At 35.5% G+C, this 27871-nt stretch overlaps 2 protein-coding genes across 3 annotated transcripts; one reads left to right on the forward strand and one right to left on the reverse strand.

Annotated features, from left to right (window-relative positions):
- Positions 1-25: 25 nt before the first annotated feature.
- Positions 26-18550, forward strand: LOC138335222 (bromodomain-containing protein 8-like). Of its 2 annotated transcripts, XM_069284204.1 has the most exons (21): positions 26-43; positions 3295-3333; positions 4176-4266; positions 4798-4867; positions 5471-5520; positions 6063-6182; positions 6997-7077; positions 8793-8854; positions 9678-9790; positions 10278-10427; positions 11228-11342; positions 11819-11941; positions 12864-13015; positions 13699-13861; positions 14525-14577; positions 14825-14973; positions 15393-15473; positions 15994-16062; positions 16654-16831; positions 17298-17384; positions 17767-18550. In XM_069284204.1, exons 2-21 carry the CDS (start codon positions 3321-3323, stop codon positions 17848-17850), a joined length of 2004 nt encoding a protein of 667 aa, XP_069140305.1. In that variant the 5' UTR covers positions 26-43; positions 3295-3320; the 3' UTR covers positions 17851-18550. The 2 variants fall into 2 exon arrangements, with proteins under 2 accessions (XP_069140305.1, XP_069140304.1); XM_069284203.1 differs by lacking the exon at positions 26-43 and having other exon boundaries at positions 3101-3333.
- A 7181-nt stretch (positions 18551-25731) lies between these two features.
- On the reverse strand, positions 25732-27501 carry LOC138334531 (uncharacterized). The gene is made up of 3 exons (XM_069283187.1): positions 27339-27501; positions 26625-27231; positions 25732-26542 (listed from the first exon to the last, which is right to left on the reverse strand). Exons 1-3 carry the CDS (start codon positions 27499-27501, stop codon positions 25732-25734), a joined length of 1581 nt encoding a protein of 526 aa, XP_069139288.1.
- Positions 27502-27871: the final 370 nt, after the last annotated feature.

The following is a 27871-nucleotide window of genomic DNA, read 5'->3' on the forward strand; positions in this document are numbered from 1 at the left end:
ACTTGATTCTCTATCACGGCTTTCTATGTTCATCGATATTTCGGTGTGTAAAGGTGACCTTCAACGAAGCCGCTCGTATTGATTTTTGTTCAGTAGAATGGTAAAATAAACTATTTTTGAAAAATGCATTAATTTAGAGTTATTTTGAATTAAACTGTCAAAAATGCGTATTCTAAATAAACGATTTTTAGCGTAATTTGTAACACAAATTACTTTTTAATCGTTGAACCGTGATTATGTTTTTTTTTTGTTTTTTTTTTTAAAATGTCTATTTATATCTATGCTTCATGTAAGCATGCTCCTATAATAAAATATAGAATCATTGATTTCTTTATTAATTACATGTGTACATGTATATTTATAGCTAGTACAAACAAAATTAGCATTAATTTTATTTTTGCGTCGTTGTTCATAAATTACCTTAGTTTAAACATTATTTTATTTGAAACATAATAATTCACGAGGTACACATAAAACATAATAAGGATTCAGAAAAAAAGCGTTTACACTTATGTTAATCTGTCTAATCTGTGTAATATAAATTACCTTGCATATTTGATAAAGCATGCATTTAATGGTTCTTAGTTATCAATTTATTCAAATTAATAATTTCCGATCGCTGAATACGTCTTATGTCCTTTGCAAATGTATAGAAGTACAGTATAGACTATAATTCAATTTACTAAACAAAATCTCTTCTACGAAAGCGAAACTTTTGGCGTTAAATTACGCGAGAGTTTTAAACAATAAATTTTGTTTTATGATGTTATACCAACCCCGTTTTACAAAACAGGAAGTCTTTATGATTATTTGAGGTGATTGTAGTACAGTGGCGTAGGAAGATGAAACGTAATGGGGGGGGGGGGGGGGGGCAAAAATCCTAAATATTTTGAACACTCCCCCCCCCCCCAGCCGCCGTACCTTCAGGAGGAGATTAATTCAACTCCTAACCATATATGCTTTATGTACATTTTTCATATATCATTAAATTTAATCATTGTACACAGTGGGGTCGCTAAAAGGAAATTAACGAATACGCAAATTGGCCAAATTAGCGTGAGAGCGTCGAAGGCGCGAGGTTTTGGTGTTTTAGGGGTCTGAGGGTGAACCCCGAGAAAAAATATTGTAATTTAGAATGGCTGAGATGAGTTTTACAATGTATTTTGATGATTTTGCGAGCGCCCGAAAGCGCGAGATTTTGGTGTTTGGGGGGTCCGGGGCCTCCCCCGGGAAAAATATTACGATTTAGAATAGCTTAAATGAGTTTTGATGAATTTGCGAGCGCCCGAAAGCGCGAGATTTTGGTGTTTGGGGGGGGGGGGGGGGGGGGGTCCGGGGGTCTCCCCCGGAAAAAAAAAAAAAACGATTTAGAACGGCTGAGACGTATTTACGATATATTTTAATGATTATAAAGCGTTCTTAACATGGTAATTTTTCGATTTAAAGCTACCTGCATTTAGAAATGATAATTGTGTCGTCATAAAATTATGCAACCCTACTCGATCTGAATATACCGGCTTCACACCATCGGCACATTGTTGTGTAACATAAAAAAATGAATTAATTAATTGTCTCGCTAAGACATATAAACAAATTGATCTTTTAAGAGACATTTTTTTTTAAATAGTACATAGAATCCCTTGATGGACATTTTTAGTCTAGTTCGTGTGTATTGAATTTTTACTATTTAAGGTTTGACATTATGTGCTTGAACGTTTTAGGAAATGCGCCGCGCAGCGGAAAATTTTCTAGAATGAAGTATGAAAAATGTGCAGGAGGACTCTTTTTTCTTTCTTCCAACACTAATATTAAACTGGTGTTTCTAAAAATGATCCAAGTCCATATGCTATACATCGACCTCCGCATGACCATGGGATTAGTGGATTTTTTTGTGTTATACATTTAGATTTCCAACAATAAAATATCATAAGCTATAAGCAGTAACTCGAACGTTTAGATAAAATTCATTATACATCAACGGATTTGTTAGAAAGTATAGATACGCATGGTCATTATTTAGCAACAATCTTCAATGTAGATACATGAAAGAGAAAATTTGCTTCTTATAAGTTGTGTGTAAAATGGTAATCAGAACCTATTCTAAAATGATCATGAAAATGATGTGGATGCACGTGAGTACGGGAGTATGAAAGTTATTAAAAGCAAATCAATCCTAAATCTAAATCAATTGGAATTAACCAGTTTTCAATATTCCAAATTAATTTTGGGACTCTTATCTATGAAATCATTACGCCATTATCGCAGTCAATCAGAAGCGACGTTACAAACGACGACGCCATTTTTTCCTGTACGGGCTGATAAAGGCAGTTTGTAAGCTTATGAAAATGCTTGTTACAAGCAAAATAGGATTATTTAGGAATATTTCCTAATGTGCATGTTTGAAAGTTTTGTATTACTCACATTATATATAACACTCCGTAATATTACATCGGATGCTTTGTAATAAAAAAAAATCATTTAAAAAGTCATAAAAAAGGCGGTAGCATGATTTTGAATGTATGATTAAAGTACTGATTTATTCTATATTGAAAGTTTACTATTGGAATATTTGAAATGCAACTTTCCCTCTGGTTTTGTTTCTGAGTCGTTTTCGTTTATACAGTTGGACTGGTTGGACCGTACCGTTATGTAGAAGTACATTGTTATTTACTTTAAGTTATTATCTTAATCCTCGTGGACTTGTGTGTAGAAAAAAGTTGATATCGGCCTAAGAGGGCTTCGCCAAGGTTCGCATTAAAACAATATAAAATCATTAGATTTGTCATTATTTCATAGAGGGACAACTGCAAATGTGAGTCTAGCCAGTCAAACCGTATAAACGAAAATTAAACAGCACTTTGACATAGTCACAGTAGATGTACACTTTCGGTATATTTAACTTATATTCAACATGGTATACATTTCTGATCTAGACCATTAAGAGTATAGATTTCTAAAATGGTTTTCAGACTGGTGGTGAATATATAAACTGTATAACAAACCCCTGTGATTCTGCTGATATCAAACTTAAATCCACATTTTTGCGGTCGATCATGATCATGAGAAATAAACTTTGTGCAGAGTTTACTTATCAATATACATTAGAAAATTGTGCCAATCTTTACATGGATTTAAAAAATAGATACATTGAAATAAATAGAAAATATGCAGTAGTGAGAAAACAAGGATTTACTTGTATATACATTTTTAAGTCCATATCTAACTGTAAAAGAAGAAATACTTAAGCTTGAAGGGACTGTCCGGATAAAATGAAGTCTCCGCTTTCAATTTTAGAAGGCTGTCAGATATTTCCGGTGAAAATGGCGACCCCCAGTAAGTAAAAACCTGCTGAACGAAGAAACTGATTGTATAATCTTACCATTCATTTATTTGATGTCTTACTAGCTTATTGGAAATATTGATTATATATTGACTACATGCTGCAGTAAAATTAAATAGTTTAATAGCCTGTTCATTAATGAGAATAACAAAACTACGATTCTGATTCGTGCACTTTCTTTTGTTATTACGCGGGATAAATTAAAAGTTATATTTAATCTGCATCGCACGATAACGACTCTAAACTGCAGTCGTTATATTTTTGTCTCATATTTGATAAACAGATCGTCATGTTTGCTTGCCCACTTCCTTCAGAGATCGGGTCTAATCTTATCCCATTATCTGCTTATTATAATAATTAGGCTACTGTACACAGGTTGGATATAATATATCGACAGTCCATTCGGCACGCAACTCAGCCACTCATTAGAGTGGTACGTCAATTTAACATATGGAGAAGGGCAGACCGAATGCTTGTACAGTATTACTACAAGCATGTGCTCACCTGTCGACAGTTTTACCATCTTAAACACACTTACAATGTACGCACTGAGGCTCCATCTCGTACCAACATACATAATGCTCCTTCTCAGTGTATACATATTGTACTGGTCATTTATGTGTGATGAAGATTCAGTGTGGTTATCTAAATGTCACAAGTAATAATTTTGTTTGTTGTTTCAGATCAATTAACCATTTTTTATAACATAATTGGTCAAATGTTGTAAATCTTATACAAAATTATGGCATTTATTTTCACTTTGATTTTTTATTGTGCTTTTCAATAAAGTACATATCTTTTAGTAGGTAAAATGTTTTAATTTGTTTTTCTTTAGAATTCCGCCATCAGGCGCCTTTAGAAGTGTGGTCTTTGAGAGAGAGGCTTGCATTAGCTTGTTCTGTACTAAGGAGTGGTGACCAGAACTGGTTTGTGTTTTTATTTTTCGTTGTCTATTATAAGTGATGAGCTATGGTAATATATACTGTACAGACATAGTTTGTTTTAACAAAAAAGGTGTATCCAATTTGTAACTGAACTACAATGCATATTTCATGATTGATACATCCATTATGTACAACACACCGTAATCAGAAATATATATGCAAATTACTAGTGGTGACTATTGCCTACGATTTTTAACTATTCCAATACTATTGGCAATTTTGCTATCGGAGAAAACACTATTGTGATACTTCAACTATTACAGACTTCAATTGCAATAGTATTGCTGATAGCATTAATTGCATTCTGAATTCTATAAAATTCCAGTTGATGAATTGTCCACCGTGTTGAACATCTAGTGCAATGTTGCTTGGCACTTTGATTTTTAACTACATATATGCTCAAAATACTCCATTTTCATTTTGATAATATTGAATATAATATAAAATGGTAATTGAGATGGAATACATTTAATCGCTTTATGAAATAATTATTACTATTTTTCGATTTTACAGGGTGTCTGTGAGCAGAGCTATCAGGCCATACGGAGAACCTAATCGGACACCAGAGAGTTTCTCTCAGAAGGTAATTCACGTCTAAACGATTAAAGACAAATATTTCTCCCATACTGGACAGGTTGATCCCACAGTTGCTAGGGAAAAATGATTCTGTCTTTCACCAGGGAAGGGAAAAGACAGCTTACACACTCCTTTTAATGACATCATTTTTACATGCAGAGACTCTTGTCAAGGATGTCATTGATTTTTCAAGATGCATTGCGACATCTTTGTGATGTTGTCACTATAGAAAAATACCTTTAACTGAATTTTTCTTTACATTATGAGAAAAAAATAATCAAACATGGTCTGTCAACTATTAAGTGGACAGGGATATCTCAACCCCTGTGAAAGACTTCTGGCCTCCAGCCCTCTGCAAGCGGGTTGACTAGTCAAAATCTTTCACTCAGGTTTAGATATCCCTGTCCACTTGACAGACCCATGTAAGATTCTATGTATTATTTACCTGCTATGCATTGCTATGTTAACTATCATCCAGATGAAAATGACATGTTTTGTGTTTCTTGTAGCATTTCTATATTAAAGAAAAAGTGTTAAACTTTCTGTTTAAATTGAAGCACTACTTCTATTTTCTGACATCACCAAGATCTGTCATATCCATGTCTTACAGAATTGTGCCCTCCAATATGCGGAACTACTTGAAAAAGCTGAAACCCCAAAGTAAGTTTGTGAACTTCAGGTAAACGCTTTCTTCAATGCATATACATGTATCTCAATTATGGGTTTTCTTTAAAAATATCAAAGAAGTGGTCACTTTCTTATATACAGGTAAAATATATTTTCAGTTTGATGGATCAAAAAGGACCAATTTCAAACATGTGACTTCAAAATCAATATAGTTCATGATATCATGATAAAAATTTAGTTATCCTAGTAGGATTACAAAAGTCCTAAAAAATGAATAGAAAATAAACTACTGTATTTGACCTATTAAGTGCCCAATTAAGGTGCTTAAAAATTGAAATAAAAAATGAGGGGCGCTTATAACAGAACCAAATTTGGACTTGCCTTTCATGAAACAATATTGCACAGTAAGCCATAAACCTATCTGCAAAAGAAACCAGATGAAGAAATCTACATAATTTTCATATTTTTAGTCTGCATTGAATTGAGGTTAGTGTAATTGAGACTTCAAAAAGAGGGAGGGGCGCTTATATGGAATGGGGTGTTAATGATAATAAGTTTTTATTCCTTAATTTCAGACGTAAGCGTGGTGATAGAGGAGAGATTGAGACACCTGGCATACAGATTATTCGTAAACTTAGCATCGAAAGGATGGAGGAGCTCAAGAAAAAAGTCACAGAACAGCAACAAAGATACAAGTAGGAAAACTAGGAGTTCTGTATATAGCAATAACAGTTGGAGTATATTTAGCATTCCTTAAAAAACATTTTGTGACATAAAAAAGACAAGAATCTCGTTTTAGATGGTTTCGTTTTGGAGAACTGTGTCTCAAGTGGCCTCCTTTACTGATAACTGTATAAGTTGTCATGAATCATCTGTGATTAACAGTTAATTTCAATAAGTTGATAAAGTATGATTTACTGTCTATTAGTCCCACTGACTAGTGATTGCGACGTCATATTTCGACATGATTTTTGTGACGTTAAAAGATCGGACAAATCACCAGTAAATTATACTTCAAACATCCAAATTCTCACATTATTACTGTAAAAATCCATTTTTAGTTAAACTGAAGATATTGCTTTCATATTACAAAAAGTGTCACTATTCTATATGAAGAGTAGAACAGCTTTTACATCAAGTTTCTTTAGATATATAGAGAAATAAGTTTGTTATGCTTTAAGACATAGATATAGGCCATGGTAGGACACCCAATCGGAAATCAAAATTAGTTTTAGGGTTCCATCAGTCAACAAGTTGGCCGACAGTCAACCATTTTGGATTTTGATAGTTGAAGTTTAAAAACCATAGAAATGATCCCTCATTATATCGTCGGACATAGATCACTCTTTGGTGGGTGCCAAGATCCATCTGGTATCTCTTGTGGAAAAATATGGTGGTTATTGGATTATATGAACTAACTTTGTAATGGATAAACTTCTGTGTGGAAATTGATATTGTCTGATCTTTATCAACTTGTTATATAGATACTGTATATGACTGTATTGACAGGAAACTGAAAAAAGAAATGGAAAGTATCAGGTCTGGTCAGATGGATGACAAACTAGGAGAAATCTGGCAACAGATGCAGATGTAAGTGATTTATGTTTATCTTATCAAACTATTTCTCATATCATTATTCTGTTATTCTGTATTTGCATATTACAGAGTTATCTGTCCTTGTGGGCAGGTATTGATTGAGCGAGTTCAATCACTGACTATGGTCATGCTGTTCCATTTATTGAGATGTTCAGTAAGCTTTTGATTTAAATCATAAACCTGTCTATAAAGACCAACAAGAAACCAGAGAAAAATGGTCTTTATAGCCAATTGATCTGTATAGACAGGACAAATTGTGGTGAAATTGACCATTTGGGGCCCTAAGAAATTGGTCTTATTACGCAGGTGGTTTTTTTTGACAGTGACCCGAAGGGTCAGGATGACCTATAGTCGTCATGTTTCGTCCGTCGTCGTCCGCCGTGCGCCGTGCGCCGTGCGTTAACTTTTCACATTTTGAACTTCTTCTCAAGTTCTACCAGTGCAATTTGGCTGAAACTTGCATGAAATGATCCTGACATGGTCCCGACAAAGTGTTGTTGTTTTTCGGGTTGATCCGAAATCCAAGATGGCTGCCACAGCCACCATCTTGAAAAACACATTTTGAACTTCTTCTCAAGTTCTACCGGTGCGATTTGGCTGAAACTTGCATGAAATGATCCTGAAATGGTCCCAACAAAGTGTTGTTATTTTTCGGGTTGATCCGAAATCCAAGATGGCCGCCACAGCCGCCATCTTGAAAACACATTTTGAACTTCTTTTCAAGTTCTATCGGTGCGATTTGGCTGAAACTTGTATGAAATGATCCTGACATGGTCCCGACAAAGTGTTGTTATTTTTCGGGTCGATCTGAAATCCAAAATGGCCGCCACAGCCGCCATCTTGAAAACACATTTTGAACTTATTCTCAAGTTCTACCTTTGTGATTTGGCTGCAACTTCATCTGCATGAGATGATCCTGACATGGTTCGACAAAGTATTGTTACATCTCTGGTTGATCCCAAATCGAAGAAGGTTACCATGACACTATATCTAATTAAATTCCTACATGTTAAAGCCCTTGGGCCTCTTGTTTGAAATAAGATTTGTTGAAGGAAATAGAAAATGATCCTGACATGGTCCTGACAAAGTGACACCATATGAAATTAATTTTACTATTGCCAAGGTAGTCAGATGACCGTTAAGGCCCTTTGGGCCTATTATGCAGGTGGTTTTTTTGACAGTGTAGGATAGGTGGGAATGATTGAGAAAAGTATATTAGATTGTGAATGTTTCAGTTTCAAAGTCTGTCTTTAGCTTTCACTTGTAATGACAACCGTAATGAATCTTTGTATGATTGAAAATAAAAAGTGTTAATTGGATAATAACTTCTTTGATTGAGCGGTTGCGGTGGCCCAGTGATTAAGATGTCCAGACATGTTACCACAAGCCCTCCACCTCTGGGTTACCAGCTCAAATCCCATGTAGGGCAGTTGCTAGGCACTGATCACTGGTCAATGGTTTTTCTCTGGGTACTTCGATTTTCCCCCACCCTAAAACCTAGCAACGTCATTACATGACGCTGGATGTTAATAGGATGTGAAGCAAACCAAACTAAACAGAATCTTTGACCGAATGTTTCTAATGTATTGACAATTACATGTTTCTATTATTAAAACACTTTACCAACTCAATTGATTTTTTGATCATGGAGATTTTGCTATAAACGTGAATTAAGCTTTAGCTGGCATATTTATGTCATATTTTCACAGGGAGAAGAAGGCAGCAGAGGAAGCGAAACAGATGGAAAGGAAGTTAGCAGAGGAGGCTGAAGGTCAGTCAGTATAAGATCTCATTTACCTGATACCTGAAAAATCTTAAAAGTTACAGAACTTTCCTTACCTTCTCGCATGCTTTGCTATGGAAATTTTAAGTGAAACGTTTCCTATAGTTAAGATATTTTGATGAAACTGGATGCTAGTTTTTCCTTGAACAGGAAGCAAATGGGATTATCTGTATTAAATATATTACTTATTCAGGGGCAAATTTCGAAAGGCAATAAATAAAATGGTCTACATTTATATTTACTTATAAAATAAACCTCATGATTTCTGTAAAATCCTGTGCTAATAGGGTAAGAAAATTAATGGGGAAAATTTCTTTATTGTTTATTTGTGTCGAAGAATAAATAAATTTTTAATTTCAGAAATGCTTCAGAATAACAAAGATGAAATAAACTTAAAATTTCAGAAATGCTTAAATTCCGTCTCATCCAGATCTAGCAACTTCTGGGATTATATTATAAATTTAAATTAATTTCTTTACAATGATATTGAAAATATTCTCTATAACATGAGTGTTTTTAAAAAAAAGAGATGATAAAAGTTTCAATTTCATAATAAATATTATTAGTAATTGAAAACAACTGTTGGTATTGCTGTTCAAGCGTTTTTGTCCTGGTCGTCATCAGCCAGGTCCATCCATCTTCGAGGGTTTCAACCCTTATCCTGGATTACACTGCAGATGGTGGGTCAGTAGGGGTGATTAGTTCCTAATCATCGGTGGTTGGCTTCCATCTACTGCCACATTTGTGCATCTACTGCACTATTACTTTTACATTTTTGACCATTTGTGATTTTCCTTTTGATCTAATTTAGCCAACAAACCACGCAAAGGAACCGTGATGCAGATATTTGCTGAACAGGGAAATACTATGGTGGATGTGGAGAATATCAAACAAGAGCCCAGTACTGAATCAGCTCCGCCTCAGGTGAGAAATTCAAACTTTAAATTAGAATGAAAATTTAGCTAAGAAAATTCCAGAACATATTGTCGCATGGACAAAGACAATAATGAAACAATATTAGAGGGTGCTGGCTACTGTGACAAGCAATATTATCTGAACTCATTCACACCTGAAGACACATTTGGACTCTTCTAATTCAAAGACTGGAATAGTTCATTTAGAATTTTCAGGGGAGAATGAGTTAAAATAGTCTGATAAATATGATTTACTGATGCATGTTATGTTATACATTTTTTGTATTTTGGTTTATATTTAAAAAAAAAATGTAAATGCGGTGTTTTGATTGGTTAATATTGAGTGAAAATATAAAAACTGATATTTTCACTCTGTGGAAAAATGCCACATATATTTTCACCATAAAACATTTCACTGTGAAAAAAATAAATTGAATTGTTAAAACTTAATTCATCTTCACAACATTTCAATTACTCTATTGATATGTCCACCCTAGACAACTGAAGCTCCTTCTGGCTCCTCGGTCAATCCGGCATTGAGTGTAAAACCTGATGTGGCTACACCTGTAGAGGACAAGCCAAAGTCTAACCCGTCAGAACTGTTGTCATCTCTTCTACAAAGTAAATACTACACAGCCAACCAACTGGTATGTATGGAATTCCTAGTATATCATAGATACTATACATATTTTTGTGGAGATTTCGATAGACAATATTACGAATACAAAAATTTGATTCACAAAATAATAAAGAGCTGGTTATTTTTGCTGGAATGATAATTTTGCGATTTCGTGGGACAAAATTACGATTACAAAAATTTTATCTACAAAATACTGTATAGTCAGTTATTTTCGCGGGGATGATATTTTCACGATTTCGCAGGACAGTGATCATGAAAATTTGATCCACGAAATAATAAGGAATGGTTGAATCTTATATATCCCGAAAGACAGATCACGGAAATTTAAAATAGTTTTTAATAAATGTAATTTTCTTGTTTTAAGTTAAAACTGCGAAAATTTTGACCGGCATAGATAACCAACTACACAGCATATCCTTGTGTACTATCCATCTGATGATCTCTCTGTTTGGTTGTTCTTCTGGTGGTGTTATATTATAACATGATTGTTATTTGTTTTGAAGTCAAAACCATCTATTTTAAGTGCAAATTTTGTAACTCATTTGCTGTGAAATTCGTATGGCATACAATTAATGCAAATTTTTAGTCGTCACGAAAAAAATGTGCTTTTTAGCAGTACATGTGTACATTGTAATTATCAATTTTTAATCTTCCTTAAAGCTTTTCTTACACATTTTAGTAAAGCATTTATTTTTTTGTGAGAAGTAGAAAATTATTTTTTCTTATTTGTTGGTACAGATATATTCAAATATTTTTTGGCTGCATTTTTTCAGTCAATATTAGAATATTTTGTATATGATGTTATAGAAAGCGGAGTTGGAGCAAGCCCAGCAGGCCAACAAAACTGCCACACAACAAGTAGTACCAGTGAAGGAGGAGGAAGAACGGGCATCCAGTACAGAAGATTCATCAACCTCTTATGGTAATGGCATTCACAGCCAACTCCTCTATAGTACAGTGACGATTTACATCCTTTATAAATAAATGGTACTAGAATGCTGCAAATTTACTGATATAATGATATCCAGGTAGGGAGGCACTGATGCACTAATGAAATAAGAAGTGACAGAGGGGTGATGGTTGGTGGGGCGGAGGAGGGCTAAAGGTGGAGGGAATGTTAGAAAGTAGTGAAATTTCAGGGATAAGAATAAACTTCAAGTTCTCATCAATAATTCCTCTTTTGTACAAAAATGCAAATTGATATAATATACCTTATATGTTATTTATCTGTCTGACAATCCCGAAAAAGTCAGTTTGATAAACAATGGGCTGGTCATTTAGAATGTTTAACAAAACAGATTGACTTAACAATTTCTAATCTCCTGAAAGTTTTGGTCAAATTTGATGTCAAAAATCTATAACGAATACTGGATAAATTTTTTGTTGCTGTATTTTCAGTTACCCCAACTGTGACAAAACTGCAGGAGAAACCGGAGCAGGTAGAAGAGGACTCAACACAGGTTGAAATGGCAGGGATTGTAACCGACCCTACTTCTATCACCACAGACGACCATACACAAGGTATTACCCCCCTCCCAATCCCTTATGTACGACTATACACAAGGTAACCCCCCCAGGTAACCCTCCTCCCCATCCCTTATGTACGACCATACACAAGGTAACCCTCCCCCCCATCCCTTATGTACGACCATACACAAGGTAACCCCCCCCATCCCTTATGTACAACCATACACAAGGTAACCCTCCTCCCAATCCCTTATGTAACACTATACACAAGGTAACCCCCCCATCCCTTATGTACAACCATACACAAGGTATATCCTTGTAACCCCAACCCCCCATCCTGACCATACACAAGGTAACCCCAACTCCCTCATCCCTTTTGTATGACCACACACAAGGTAACCCCTCTCCCCATCCCTCCTGTACGACTATATGTATTGCTTTCATATGAGAAATTACAAGTTTTAGTATCAGTCTAGGATTTTCCTTACCTCAAGGAATAAAACTATTGTCATCACTCAAGTATATGATTTTACATAGACTTGAGAAAGAAATCTGTGTGAGAAAGTGTTATGGTGCCGAGCCCTGGTATCTGACTAGTTGATATTGTGGTCATATTAAATCAAACATTGATGTCACTATTTTTAAGTTTCATAGAGGAACGAATCTCACAGAAATTTGAGAACAATTTTCTTTTTCCTTACCTGATAAAATTGAAAAAATTATGACATCAATTCAATGCTTATGATTAACTTTTGATACTTCTTGATAAAATGAAATATGTCAAAATAAAAGAAAAATCCAGACTATTTTAATGTAATTATTGAAATTTGACGGAACCATTTCAGATAGAAGGAGATATCTTCACACATTTCAGTTTGATTTGATTTAGGCATTGTAACATTTTTCGTGGTTTGAGTAAGGCATTGTAATATTTTCGTGATTTTACTTAGGCATTGTCATATATTCGTGATTGCAGACATCATGGTGTCGGAGGAGGTTGTTACTGAGGAGGAAGAAGAAGAAAAGACAGAGGTGACTACGGAGGACGATGAAGACACTCGTGACTCCACTATTGATGTTATGAGTAAAGACGATGAAATGTCCATAGCCAAAGTGGAGGACATACCAGTGAGTTTGATGTTAAGGCGTACTATATTGTATAACCTGGAAAAAGACACATACTTATTGTAAAACAAAGTAGGGATAATAAGAAGATAATTATGTCGTTACATATTTCAGAGTTATCTCCCTGCAGGAAGGTGTTTATTATAACATCATAATTTTTATGAAAAAAATTCACATTGTTTCCACTGAAAACTTACTACCAATACCTGTTGCCACAATCAATATCCACCTGCATGGGCAGACAACTCTGTAATATTCAAATACAGAATAGTTTATCAGATTGCTTTTTACCGATGTTTACTCTTTAGCAAATATGATGTGAGGTGATGTTCTGTGTCATTTAACAGATTCACTTTCCTCTCAAGTTCATATCTACTTTCCTGATCTGAAATTCATTAGGATTCAATTAGAATTAGCAATAGTGACAGTTTTAAGGATTAACTTTTGTGAGGTTTTTTTCAAAATTACCTATTATTGTGTTAAAAGCCAAAACCATAAATGGACTTTTGTCACAGGTGATTATTGATCTGGAATCTTGAAATGAAATCCTTGTCAAACTCTGTCTTTAAAATCGATTTGACTTTTAATTTCTGTTAAGATTTGTTCAAAGTTTGTATGAGCATTCTCAAATGATATTTGAACTGTGTTAACTATTTCTCATTCCTTACAACTTCTCGTTAATTTAGGAAGACAGCACGGAGTCTGCCGATGTCAACAGCTCCAGTTTCATTAACGTGGACGATGAAATCTCCATCAAAGAAGAGGAACCACTCTCTCCTACCAGTAGTGTCTCGTCTAAACTGAGCGAGTCTGACACCACCAGGAATGTTGTGCGGAGACGTGGTAGAGGTGAGTATTATTGCAAACCAACTCATTTACACAACAAATTAATTTTGCGTTTTCATGCATATTTACCTTTTATAGTGACTTCATATCACGTTTTCATGAATAATTACTATTTCACATCGACTTATTTTCGTGATTTAGACTCAAGTGGTTCTTACGTACCATTGTTTGATGCATTTTCGCGGCAATAAATTTTCATGATTTCTGATCGTCCGCGAAGTATGTGAAATTTAACTACATATGAAAATAAGTTAGTTTACAGTAAGCAGTATTAGAAGGAAGAAATACACTGAAAAACTGTCTTAGTGACCACCTCTGTATAAAGACCACCTGCTTAATAAGACCACTTGAACAGAGTCCCAAATTATCAATTTCAAGACAATTTGACCTGTGTATAAAGACCACTTGGCTATAAAAATCTTTTTTCTTGGTCCCTTTGGTGGTCTTTATAGAAGACACATTTGACTGTAGTGCTAATTTAAAAGTAAAAATATCTGCAGCATGGGAATTTTGTGCTTGTTTTGTTTTCATAAAATCTCTGCAAATATGCCCAACGCCATGTGCGTACATCTTACAATTCTTGATATGGGATTAATTACACTTTATAGATGCACTTTAAATGTAATTGACATCTTGTTTGATGATTTGAAATATTTTCTGTTTAAGGACGATCACGAGGAGGAAGACGTCCCTCCAGGAGACCTAGAAGGGTGTTACATGTAATACTTAAAAATTAATCTCATTATCTCCAACAAAAATAAAATTTTGCTTCTCTATTTTTGCAGATTTCCCTTGCTAAACATTTGTAATTGTATAATTGTTTCTAAACAATGCCTCCTTTTCCCAAAGCAAAAACAATAATGTAACAGATATCCTGATTTTTCTTTGAAATTGGAAAAAATTTATAAGAAAACCAATTGTTGGTGGTCAAAAGTTTTGGTACATTGTCATAGCTTTGGGTTTTAGGAAGATGATCGGAAGGACGATACAATGTCTCGTCTTAGTGACGGAGAAACAACGGAGGATGAAGATGACCTAGCCTCGAGTTCCTTCAACCAGCCCGGGACATCAGGAACGTTTTCTGAGTCGATACCAAACAGCCCACTGTCTCACTGGTAAAGATTATAACACAAGTTTTATTAATAAATACATATTGAGTTCATACTTTATCACATTGGAATGTCTGTCAAAATTGGTTTGATGCAAGTTGCTGAGGTTGTTTTGAACCAATTTTGTCACAATGTTTAATATGGATACATATGTATATATTCTCAACAATACTGCACAGGGATATCAGGTGGTATAAGTATGTCATACACTTTTGAAGAGATCATGGCATCTGTAACAAAAATTTGCCTGGTCATTACTGGAAAAGTCTTATGCTAACCAGCCATATTTGGGTTGAGATATCAATAATTGTTTTACTGCCCCATTGTAGATTCTATAAGCTTCCTATATGAGTCTGATAATTGTTTGATGAAACTTCATTAAATTATATATTTCTAGTAAATGTGGTTTGTTGTTTAATTAACAGTAGTGACACAGAAGATGAGAAGAACTGGAAAAACTGGAAGAAGTCCATCATGCTTGTGTGGAAATCAGCAGCCAGTCACAAGTATGTACAACTAATTTAACAATAATATATCTAGACTGATGACGAAAAGGAATTGATAGGGGAATACTAATGTACACGGCAGGATCAACAGTCTAGTTATCAAATGTATCTGAGGATAAATAAGTATGAATGCAGCTAAACTAGCTGGTATCCTTACTAGTACTTTTATTACATAAATGGTATCAAGCTACTTCGAACTAGTAGATGCAATGTAAACATTCATAATAGCGTTAATGTTATTATGAATAAAATTACCTGATATGTATAGAAAAAAAGAACTTGGTATTCAAAACACAATATTGAACGGAAGGCACTAGTACTTCTTCTAAGTGAGAAAGTGATGTCTTTTGTAATATGTCTCAGTACTATTATCTATGTGGAAAAATTGTTTTCAAATGGAAAAAATACCTATTTCTATCCCTTATTACATAAAGATCTGGATTACCCGGGTAAATGAAATTTATGGAACTGAACAAGTCCTACTGGTAGCTTGCCTAATGAAAATCATTGTATATTGTAGGTATGCCAACGTGTTCATGCATCCCGTCACTGAAGATATAGCTCCAGGTTATTCAAGTATTGTTTTCAGGTAAGTGTTTGTGACTCATCGTTAACTCTAGGCTACTATTGACCCATGACTGGTTGTACCGGTGTCACCGGTATGGACCGGTGTCACCGGTATGGCTACTCTGTTGGTTCTTGTTTTGTAGTATGATAGCTAAAATAAATGTAAAAAAAATATTGTTGAAAATGATAATTTATTGATAATCAGGATGAAAATGAATACCTACACTCTCTTGTACCTCAAGAAGTTCTGTAACAGAATTTGAATAATTCTTTATCATTTTGAGCCCCTACACATAATTATGATTTGACTTATAATTATGACACACTTCCCCCCTTTGAGGCCGTAGTTTCAATTACTTTGACTTAAATACAGACTTAATCTATTAAAACTGTGTGTAGGTTTCGGTAATTGATTTATTTTTTAAATTGATTAAGGGCTTACTCAGTGCAATAAAGTTGTGAAAATCTATAGCCCAATTCTGGTCCTATCAATTGCCCCTTCTTTTTCGATTTGGGCTGGGCTCTTATTGGGTCAAATATGGTATGTAAAGAGAATTAAGATCACTCTTCATAAAATATTTTTTGTTTAAACAACAAAACTTTGCTTTCATAGACCCATGAATCTGGGGACAATCAAGAAGAATGTGGAAGCGGGTATCATTCGTACGACAGCGGAATTCCAGCGTGATGTAATGCTGATGTTTACCAATGCTATCATGTATAACAGCTCCAACCACAATGTGTATAAGATGGCAGTCGAGATGTACCACGATGTTATGCAGCATATTGAGGTATGTAAATATCATCTTTAGCTCATTCAACCCTGAATTTCATAATGGAGTGGTCTAGTCTGATTCAAAGAGCTTAAATGTAACTTTCGGGGTGAATTAGTTAGTGTCTATGATTGCTTTGTGTTGAAATAAAATTTGTCAAATAAATTGCGGTTTAAATAATTCACTATGTTGTATTGATTATGAAATTCGCAAAAATAAACTGCAAACAAAATAAAGTCGATTTCCAGTATATTATATTTAACATTGGTGAGAGGGGAAATTACACAAAACTTCTTAAAAGGAAAATTCTCCTATATTCATTTATATTGAAGAATGAAATGACAGAGAAATACTTTCAAGATAATGCTTGTCAAGAAAAAATCGTTAAAGGGAGGCTACTCATGATGTTGGAGCAATTTCTTAAAGGGAGGCTACCGGTACTCATGATGTTAGTAACTCATCTACATTTTCTTTCCTTCCACAGCAATATGTAAGCACACAGCTAATGGTCCAATCAACTGACACAAAGCACTTGCGTACAACACGACGAGTAGACAATAGCAGCGATAAGGTAATCCGTTGTATTTTCATCCCACCAACTCAATAAATCCCACCCAACCTCCACCCTTGTAAATGTGGAGTTTCAACATTCAAACTATGATATTTGTTGCAACTTATACTACCAGGGAAAAAAACCTTTTGGCTCATCATTTCTTAAATGCATAAACAAGTCTTATTTCGAAATAGGTTTTTAGAAACTAATAATTCATTGTAATTCATTTATATTTTCATTATTTAGTACACTGATAATTCATTTATTATTTCATTATTTAGTATAATGGATTAATTCATTTATAATTTCATTATTTAGTATAATGGAATTGAATTACAATATATCTTTATAATGTACTGTATAATGATGCTGATGAGGCTGAATTCTGTTGTATTTGCAGGAGGAAGAAGCAAAACGACGTAGACAATCTACGGACACACACATTCACACTGAAGGCGGAAAAGCCAAGAAACGAAAAACGTGAAGAAATGTGTAATGGGAAACAAAAAAAAATCCTGATTAAGAGAAATATACATCCTTCGAGTTACTCAACCCATCATCATACTTGTTCATTGTACATTGAACAAAACACTTGCCTCAACATATTTGTCACAAGTTTAGGGAAATATTATGGGATCAATTTACCTTGAGACAAGGACATTCCTATCTTGCCGACATTTGTGATTTCAATTTGAATTTTAATGAAGGAATAATTGAAGAGACTTGAGTTATCTCTGTGTATTCAACGTTCTTTATTCAAGATACAATTGACAGATGTATATACGACTCTATGGTATTTACTGGCTGTTCATTTATACAAATTGTTTTGTGAAGGCTGCACTTTCATTATTGAAAGATGATTAATTTTGTGTGTGTGTGTTTCTCTATACAGCTTTACACACACAATATCATATGATCATTGCATACATAATTCGAAGAATTAGAAGTCGATTGTAAATCAGATTCTAGGTAAATGAAGCCTCAAAATGATTGATACTAGAAATATATGAACAAAGATTGACACCAATCATTATTTTGATCAATGTTTTATATGGTGTATTTGTGGTTGGAATTGTAACAATCTCAGCAAAGCAAATAAAATTAGAATTACCATGAAAGTTCTGTATATTTCTTAAAACACACCTCAAATTAAAAACGCTTAACACAGTCATTTATCCCTTAAATTGCATAATGGACTGGTCTTGTCTTTGATTTAGAAGAGCCTAAATGTGTTTTCAGGGGAGAATGATTTAATTGTATTAGACCGGACAATTCTTCCCACTTCAGATAAAATAAAATCTTACGATATTCAAAAATAACTCAATTTGTTCCGACATATTCTGAAGGGTAAAGCATGCAGACATTCATTTCAATGAAGTTTGCTTGGCAATGCAGACGTAACATATTCACAGTAATTTGTGCCCAAGATGTTAATATCTAGATTTCAAAAAAAAACCCAGTAGTATTAGATTCTGTAATTGTAATAAAAAATGTCTAAGAGATTTTCAAAATTGATTAAATATTTCTGAACTTCAATGCATTCCCAAAAAGACGAGTGATTGTCTCCCTTTCTAGAGCACATAACATACAGTGACGATTATCTGAGAGATGATCAGTATGTAAACAGTGAGGACTTGGAATCTGAAGCCTCTGAAGTTTAGTATTACTGGTAGACATGAAAAATATAATGTATATAAGTTTCTTGATCATAATCAAAAGGTTCCCCATTTATATTGACCAGTTATAATAACACCAGGATTTATAAGTGAGAAGGATTTATAAGTGAGAAGGATTCGTCACGGTCTCTTTACACCACTAAACACCACTAAGCACCACGCGAGACGCCTATATACCGGGAATAAAAACAACAACATTTTTCTCAACAAATACTTGCCTTATCGAGTCAAACGAAACACCAATGTAAAGTTAAATAAATTTTACAACGTTTAGTACTCGCTTTAAGGACGTAAGATTTAGAAGAAATGTCTAAAATTTTCGTTAAAAAAATATGACAGCTCATGAAATGACAGCAAGCTTCAGAAAGTAAGACGGTAACCCTGGCACCCGCAAGCTGTATCAAAGGCTGCGCTGGCGGATATCAAAGTAAAATCAGGTGCCGTACTTGCCTCAAACCCATTGTGACTTATCCTTTTCATATACGTCCATGTAATAACAGTAACATTTTTGACAAGCACTGTAAAAATCTTGGACTCCACAGATAATTCTCAATACATTTTCAATACTAAAATGAATAATTGGGTAAAAAAAATTTTTTTTAGTACATTTACGTTCTTCAGATACTTTTTAAAGTTATGAAGAAAACTGTATCATATCATTTGTGGGAGAGAGAATTTATCTCGAACTTAAATTCCGAAACGGCTTTTGATTTTTAAAATGCAAATGTAAAACTCGATAGATAATTTTGAAGAGTCGCAAAAGTTATTATTTTACCGTTACTAACACACTTATCATGACCTTCCGAACAGTTTAATTAGACTGAACAAAATTTTGATTTTCATAACGCGGGTCGTTTTATGTTTCCCGCCGTCGTCCTTAAATACCACGCGGTAGTTGAATATCACTGCGACAAACGACAGAACAGCGAAATGAATCCCCACTGTTATCGTACATATATATTACACAGGAAATCTTGCATATGTTTGATGTTATAACCTCATCTTTGGCCATCGATAGATATTTTCTTTTTTTTCTTTTGGTATTTATGTTTTTAAGAAACCTTTATATTTTGCTCCGGAAAGGTAGTGGGCCTTCTACAGTACATTTTTTATATAGCCCGATTTTTTGCCTTTGTCTATGCGCTCGGGTAGTCCTCCCAGTATGTCCATGTGCCATCAGCTGAAGACTTCTAATGGTATTGGTGTATGATGACTGTATGCATTTATCTTAATTTCTCTTGGAACATACGTATCCAGTGATATTTACTCCGAATCATTACTGTCATGATACGCTGGGAGTACTTTATGTCGAAGACACTGAGGAACAGCAGCTTGAAATGTAAGTCTCGTATGTAGTAGCCTTGTGTTTTTTTCCTTTTTTTTTCTTTTTCTTTTTGTTGTTGTTGTTGTTATTTTTAATTTTCATTTAAAGATATGAAATTATATACCATCGATAATTTCGAAGTTATATTATTCTGCAACTATTTTCCTACCTACCCGTAATGTTGTTTGACTCAAAATAACATCAAAATATTGACATTGCTGAATGATGTAAATCACACAGAGAAATGGGTTGGTTTGGAATTCTTCAGGGAAGACTGCTTAGTTTGCTTATGTATTGATTTTGTTATCATAATCTCTTCATTGTTCTGGGTATCGATAGGCTTAATATTAATATTTTTGAACCGTGTTACTAAAAGAATAAAAAGATGCAATTCATGATTGGAATATTTAACTTCATTACATTCAAAAGTCTTCGCTAATAATATTATAAACTGTCCCCAATCTGATTAAAATACAGATCCTTATCATCACTACGTTGGATAAGAGGGGTAGTTATGAGGATCTGTATTTCAATCAGATTGAAACTGTCCCGAGGTTTGTCTGATAGGGTACATCTGATCGCGTCTAAAACCTTGTCGTTAGACCGCTTCAGGAAGTTGTTTGGAGCAATATCACCGATATCAACCAGTCTGTTAAATATAATACTTGTGGGTTAGCTAGGATTAATGATGAACGCTTAGCCAACGTAAAGTCATTCATTTCTCCCATACTTCACAGGGATATCCCGTGGTTGCCAGGGAATAGATTTCTCCCATACTTCAAAGGGATATCCCGTGGTTGCTAGGGAAACGATATCTCTATCTTACACAGAGGGGTGTAAGACAGCTAACACGCGCTAGACAATAACATGACGTCATCAATACATGCGGTGTAACTGCGGCGCGCATTGTAGATGACGTCATTAATTTTGACGCATAACGACGTTCCTGCTATAATGGCGCAATGAAAAAGCTGGAAACCAATTGGAAATTTTCATTTTTTCTACTAAGTATGGGAGAAAAAGAATCAAACATGGGTCTGTTAACTGGACAGGGATATCTCAACCCTCGTGAAAGATTTTGGCCGTCAACCCTCAGCAAGCCTCGGGTTGACCGGCCAAAATCTTTCACTCGGGTTGAGATATCCCTGTCCACTTCACAGACCCATGTAAGATTCTATTAATCTCTATCTAAGGGGGTGTAAGACAGCTCACACGCGCTAGACAATAACGTGACGTCATCAATACATGCGGCGCACATTGTAAATGACGTCATCAATTTTGACGCATAACGACGTTTCTGCGATAATGGCGCGATGAAAAAGCTGGAAACCAAGTGGAATTTCATCATTTTTCTGCTATGTATTGGAGAAAAAGAATCAAACATGGGTCTGTGAAGTGGACAGATATATCTCAACCCTCGTGAAAGATTTTGGCCGTCAACCCTCGGCAAGCCTCGGGTTGACCAGCAAAAATCTTTCACTCAGGTTGAGATATCCCTGTCCACTTCACAGACCCATGTAAGATTCTATTATTCTTCCGTTTCCGACTCGGTTTCGTCAGTGAAATCGTGAGTCAAGACAGCTAATGCTAATATTCAGGAGATTCAAGAACAATCCCAAAGAAAAGTCGACGCGGCTATCAATGGTTTCGCTGAGACCAAGGCTAACTTATAATTGAAATAATGCAACGTGTCGAATTGCCAATATTTATTGTATCGGTATGGGTTCGTCCTGCGGATGTTCCATTCTAACATATATACATATGTATTCATTTATAATTTTAATTAAACATGAACTCAAATAGTTTTATTATCGAATATGTGTTAAATGTATTCTAAGCTGTGAATGTATATCCCGTAACTGTTTTAAAGTACGTGCCGTTGTTGTAAAGTGTAATGTTTTTATGTATATTAAAGATAGCTATTGTTTGGTTGAATGGACTTGTCTTTACTCCTGTCTCAGACATAAACATGTCATGAAACAAAGTCACTGCCGTTACTTGTCCTTCGGCCAAGGCCCCTCCCGAATTCCGACTCTTTACACATTAATACCGCAACAATTTGGCATACAAAATCATACGTGTTCTAGTAATGAACTTAGAACACGTATGACTGTTCATAGGCAACAAACAAGAACGGATTCTCTACGTAATTTGAATGTCAATAAGCATATACATGATTGTGCAGGTGATCAATTTAATGTTATACCTTTATATCAATTACATTCTTCAGACACTGTTTTGTTGGAAAACAAAGAGAATCAGCTAATAAAAATATTAAAACCAACTCTCAATAGGCCATAATAGAAAATGGCGCAACTTCATATTATTGTTATGTAAACGTGTGTACCTTGTGACGTTACGGTATTTGTGACGTCACGCTATTTGTTCTTTGAAAAATAAACATATTCCTGAAGAGCCATCATATGGTGAATGTACAAGAGGAAAGTCGTTGACTTTTATTTTTTATATATATATATATTATGATAAATTTAAAGAAAAATCCTAACGGACGAAATCTATAAGAGTTATTGTTTTTTTTTTATATATATATATATAATCGAAAAATATAATTTTATGTCAAAATCTAGGTCAAGGTGACCTAATTTTATAAAATGCCAATTATTTTACTAATTGATGCGTCGTTATCTACCATTAAATGTATTAAATGTCATTGCAGGATATTATTTTATTTAGAGTACACTCAGATTTTTGTGTTATCTCCATAACATAAAAAATCTATTCAAATTAATCCTTATAATTCATTTTACTAAAGATAATCTCTTCAACATTTAAAATTCATTTTGGGACTCTTTTGTCTATGAAATTATTACGCCGTCATCTCAGCCAATCAGAAGCGACGTTACAAACGGCGACGCCATTTTTTCCTTTAATGGCTGATAAAGTAAATTTTTAAGCCAATGAAAATGCTCGTAACAAGCAAAATTGAATACAGAGGAGAAAGTAATATCGTCCTGATGCCTGTAACTACAATGGATTATTGCAAACGTAATCATGTAAGTAAGATACCTTCACTTTATAATATACAGCTATAACAACCGAGGTTGTAGTCAAACTGCTATCTATCATGTCACATACAACATGGGCCGCGATGGGAAAATGAGATAAACAACAGGGATATTTAAATAAATGTATTTAGTTATTCGGTGTTTCATAATTTTCATCATCTTGTAACGCAGGTATATTAGTTAGCAGAATTATGTAATTCGTTATACGACAGCTAAGTGTCAATAATTACAAAATACCCTCCTCCATGCTCCATGCTCCAGGGGTTACTATCACTGATGGATGTCGCATCCATCCCTGACTATTTCATAGCACAACTGAAGGCAACTCAGGAGTGAAAATCTGAACCACAGGCCTGCAAAGATTTCCTTTGAAGACTACAGAGAGACTTCAAGGCCACACAATCAACCACAGTGTACCATAATACGGCTCTTTTGATGTACATCAAATGACTTAATTACCTGTTCTGTTTTGTTGCCTCCAATTTTACTATGAGATAGTCCAGGGATGGATATAACGTTAGTAAGTAATAATAACAGCTGGAGTGTCGAGGATGACCTGCCTCTTGTAATGACTGACTGTATATACACTGTACATGTGTTTTGTTCATGGTAGGTAGCATTTAAATGTTTACCAAATAAGAGACATTAAAGCATTTGTTGTCATATTTTTGACATGCAATTTAATATACATTGGGTGTTCTAGCATGATATGCATGATAGAAATATGCTTGAACACCCAATGTATGTCACACAACAATGCATGTCAAAATATGACAACCAATGCTATATTTACATTTAAAGTTGTCATAATTATCATTTAAAAATAGATAAAAAATAAAGCATAAAAAACTTATACAAAGAGAAAAATATCAGTCGATGTGCTGTCATTGAGCCTTTATTCAAATCAAAATCACTGTACAGACAAACCCCAGTAGAAGGTGGAGGAGGAGGGGGTAAAACACCTTGGAATTTGACATTTTCTACTGTGTCTTCTTGGAACGCGGCCATGCGTGTTTTTAACAAGAGTATTACAAGAGTAATTCATGCACTTGGCTTTCAAAGCGCGAGTAGCGCAAGGGAGATAACTCCTAAACAATATGTGGTAACATTACACTCCCCTCCTGGCATGACTATGCCACTATAATATCAATATACTACGCATGACTATATGCTACTACAATATCAATATACTACGCAAGACTATATGCTACTTCAATATTGATACTACAAATGTCACTTATGTTATACATATTAGACTATCACTCAAACTTATGTATCAAAGTCTCAATGAAAATTTTGATCGCCTGAGATCACCAACAAAATTAACAGTTAGTCACTTGAAAGAACGACTAAGCGCGTCACAGGGCGCACATAGTTCACTCATTTTCCGTCCTTTGTAATCGCGATTTCTACGGATCGAACTCTGCCGTCCTCACTAGGAAACACACGATCCACAAATGCTACTGGCCACTCGTTGCGACAGACCTGGTCATCCTTCATCAGCACGATGTCGTTTTCCTTGATATTAGGAACATCTGACTGCCACTTTCGTCGTACTTGAAGTGTATGCAAGTATTCTTTCTTCCAGCGAGACCAAACTGCATCTTCAAGGTGTTGAACTAATTTCCACTGTCGACGATACATGTTCTTAGTGTCGACTGAAAGATCCATATCATCTGTACTTGTAGGTTTCTGGGTAAGAAGTAGATTAGGAGTAAGCACTTTAGGTGCTTCTGGATCTGTAGAGATGCCTAAGAGTCGACACTAAGAACATGTATCGTCGACAGTAGAAATTAGTTCAACACCTTGACTATGCAACAAGTGGGCGAGAATTGACCACTGTACAAACCCCTGCTAGGAATGTTACTAGCACTTCATGCGAAAGGTTTTTATTGATTACTTCAAGAAGCATGGAGTCTAAAGCTCGCCGCGAGACACCTATGAGGCGCTCCCAGACATCGCCATGATGCGAAGAATGAGGTGTATTGAAGATCCACTTAATCTAGTTTTGGAGGAGGAAATCCTGAACTTCTCTGTTTTCCGCAAAGATTTCCTGTATCCCTAGTTCGCGTGCTGCCCCTATAAAATTTGTTCCTCTAATCACTTCTGAAGTGTTGCACAGGGCCTCTCAATGCAATGAATCTTCTGAGTGCATTAATAAATGAGCTTGCCGAGAGTTCTTCAACAGCCTCTATGTGAATTGCCCTCACGACTAAACAGGTAAACAGTATGGCCCAGCGTTTCGACGTGGCAAGACCTCCACGAGTACGACGAGATACAACGGTCCACGGGCCAAAGGTGTCAATTCCGACGTAACTGAATGGAGGTGCCATCATGGTTTAAACCGCAGGTAAGTCGGCCATTTTCTGTAGGACAGTCTTTCCACGTAGCCTTTTACATTTGAAGCAGTTATGTATAAGTGAAGATATCAGTCTTTTTCCACCGACAATCCAGAATCCTCCTTCCCTCACAGCACCCTCTGTGATGTGTCGTCCTTGGTGGTGGACGTTCTCGTGGAAATGTCGAATGAGAAGAACTGCAATATGTTGATTCTTTGGAATTATGATTGGGTTTGAACTCATCGAGAAACATTTTGTCCTATTCAGTCTACCCTCTAACCTCAATATGCCTTCTGTATCAAGTACTGGACAGAGCGACAAAATAGAGCTGTCGGCGTGGAGTTTCTGTTCTTGTTGAAGACAACGAATTTCTTTTCCATAGGCTTCCTGCTGAACGCTCCTTATTATTATCCTTTCTGCTTCCTTCACAATGTCAAGGTCATTTACGGTAGAATCAGCTGTCTGATGTCCGCAACGACGTCTTAACGCTACCTTGAATGAGACAATCGAAATCACAAGCTCTGGCCAATTAGAAATTCTTTTGAATATGTCAACTTTTAGAGTTGAAGCAGTCGTGACATGCGTTTTCGAAGTTACAACTTCTGTGTACAGTTCCTTGTCGGTTTCGGACTCGATGAGAGGAAAAGATTGATGGTACGGATGGAAGTCAAACTGTGTAGGCCCACTGATCCAAATGGAGTGTTTTAGTTCGTTTGCTGGTACGGTACTTGTCGCCAAGTCAGCAGGATTACTATCTGTTCCAACATGGTTCCATTGGTCCGGATGAGACACACATCTGATCCTATCCACTCTGTTTGAAACATAGACATGGAATCGTCTTTCTTCATTGCAGATATATCCGAGCACAATGCGACTGTCTGACTGTGTAATACTTCTCTACGTCAAAGTTAATGTCTAATTGCTCCTTTGTAGCTTGTGCTACCTCTGTGCCTAGAACTGCGGCACACAGCTCCAAACGTGGAATAGTATGACCTTTGTGGGGTGCCATTTTAGCCTTTCGTAGTACAAAACTAAGTTTTTCAGAACCGTCACTCCCAACAGTCCGCAGATAAGTGACGGCGCCAATAGCTTCCTTTGATGCATCACAAAATGTGTGTAACTCTGTGGAAACACATGCTTTCTCCTTTACTTGATCATACCTTCTCGGGATGTTGAGTAACCTCAAGGATTGTAAAGACTCTGTCCATTCTCTCCATATCGATTCTAACTCTTTTGGAAGTGGATCATCCCAGTCACAGGGGAATGACATACAAGATCTCAGAATAAGTCTGCCCTTGATTAACACCGGAGCGACAAATCCAACTGGGTCAAAGAGACTGTTTATGGTTGAAAGTACACCTCGTTTGGTGTAAGGTTTGACCTCCGATGACACTCGAAAAGTGAAGGAATCGGTATTCACATCCCAAAACAGGCCCAAACTAGTTTGTGTAGGTAAATCATCCTTGCAAAGATCCAAGTCCTTAACCTCCTTCGCTAATTCTGAACGATCAAAAAAGCCCGCAGAACTGCTGGTTCATTAGAAATAATTTTGTGAAGTTTGAGTTTTCCATTTTCCTGTAGACATGCCTTTGTCCTTTTCATCAGACTTATAGCCTTTTCAGTATCATTAAGAGACACCAATCCATCGTCCACATAAAAGTTCCTATGTATGAACTCTTGAACATCCTCATCTGCCTCTTCTACTACTTTCCGAAGTCCGTAAGTGGCTATGGCTGGTGTCGATCCATTTCCGAAAACATGACGGGTCATCCTGTATTCTATCAACTGTTTCTCAAAGTCATTGTCCTTGTACCAAAAGAACCTAAGAAATTCTCAATGTTCTGGTCTCACCACAAAGCAATAAAACATATATTCTACGTCGGCAGCTACTGCGACAGATCCTTTCCTAAACCGCAACAAAACTCCAACAAGGTTGTTTGTCATGTTAGGACCGGTTAAAAGAGAGTCGTTCAGCGAAACACCTTTAAATTTGGCTGACGAGTCGAAAACGCCTCTAATCTTGTCTGGTTTACGAGGGTGATAAATACCAAATAGAGGGAGATACCACTTTTCCTGTTCTTCTGGAGTACTTGGGACTACTTCGGCATGACCTTTCTCGATAATACCTCCCATCAATGTG

Source organism: Argopecten irradians, chromosome 11 (assembly GCF_041381155.1).
Source record: "Argopecten irradians isolate NY chromosome 11, Ai_NY, whole genome shotgun sequence".
NCBI classification, from domain to species: Eukaryota; Metazoa; Mollusca; class Bivalvia; order Pectinida; family Pectinidae; genus Argopecten; species Argopecten irradians.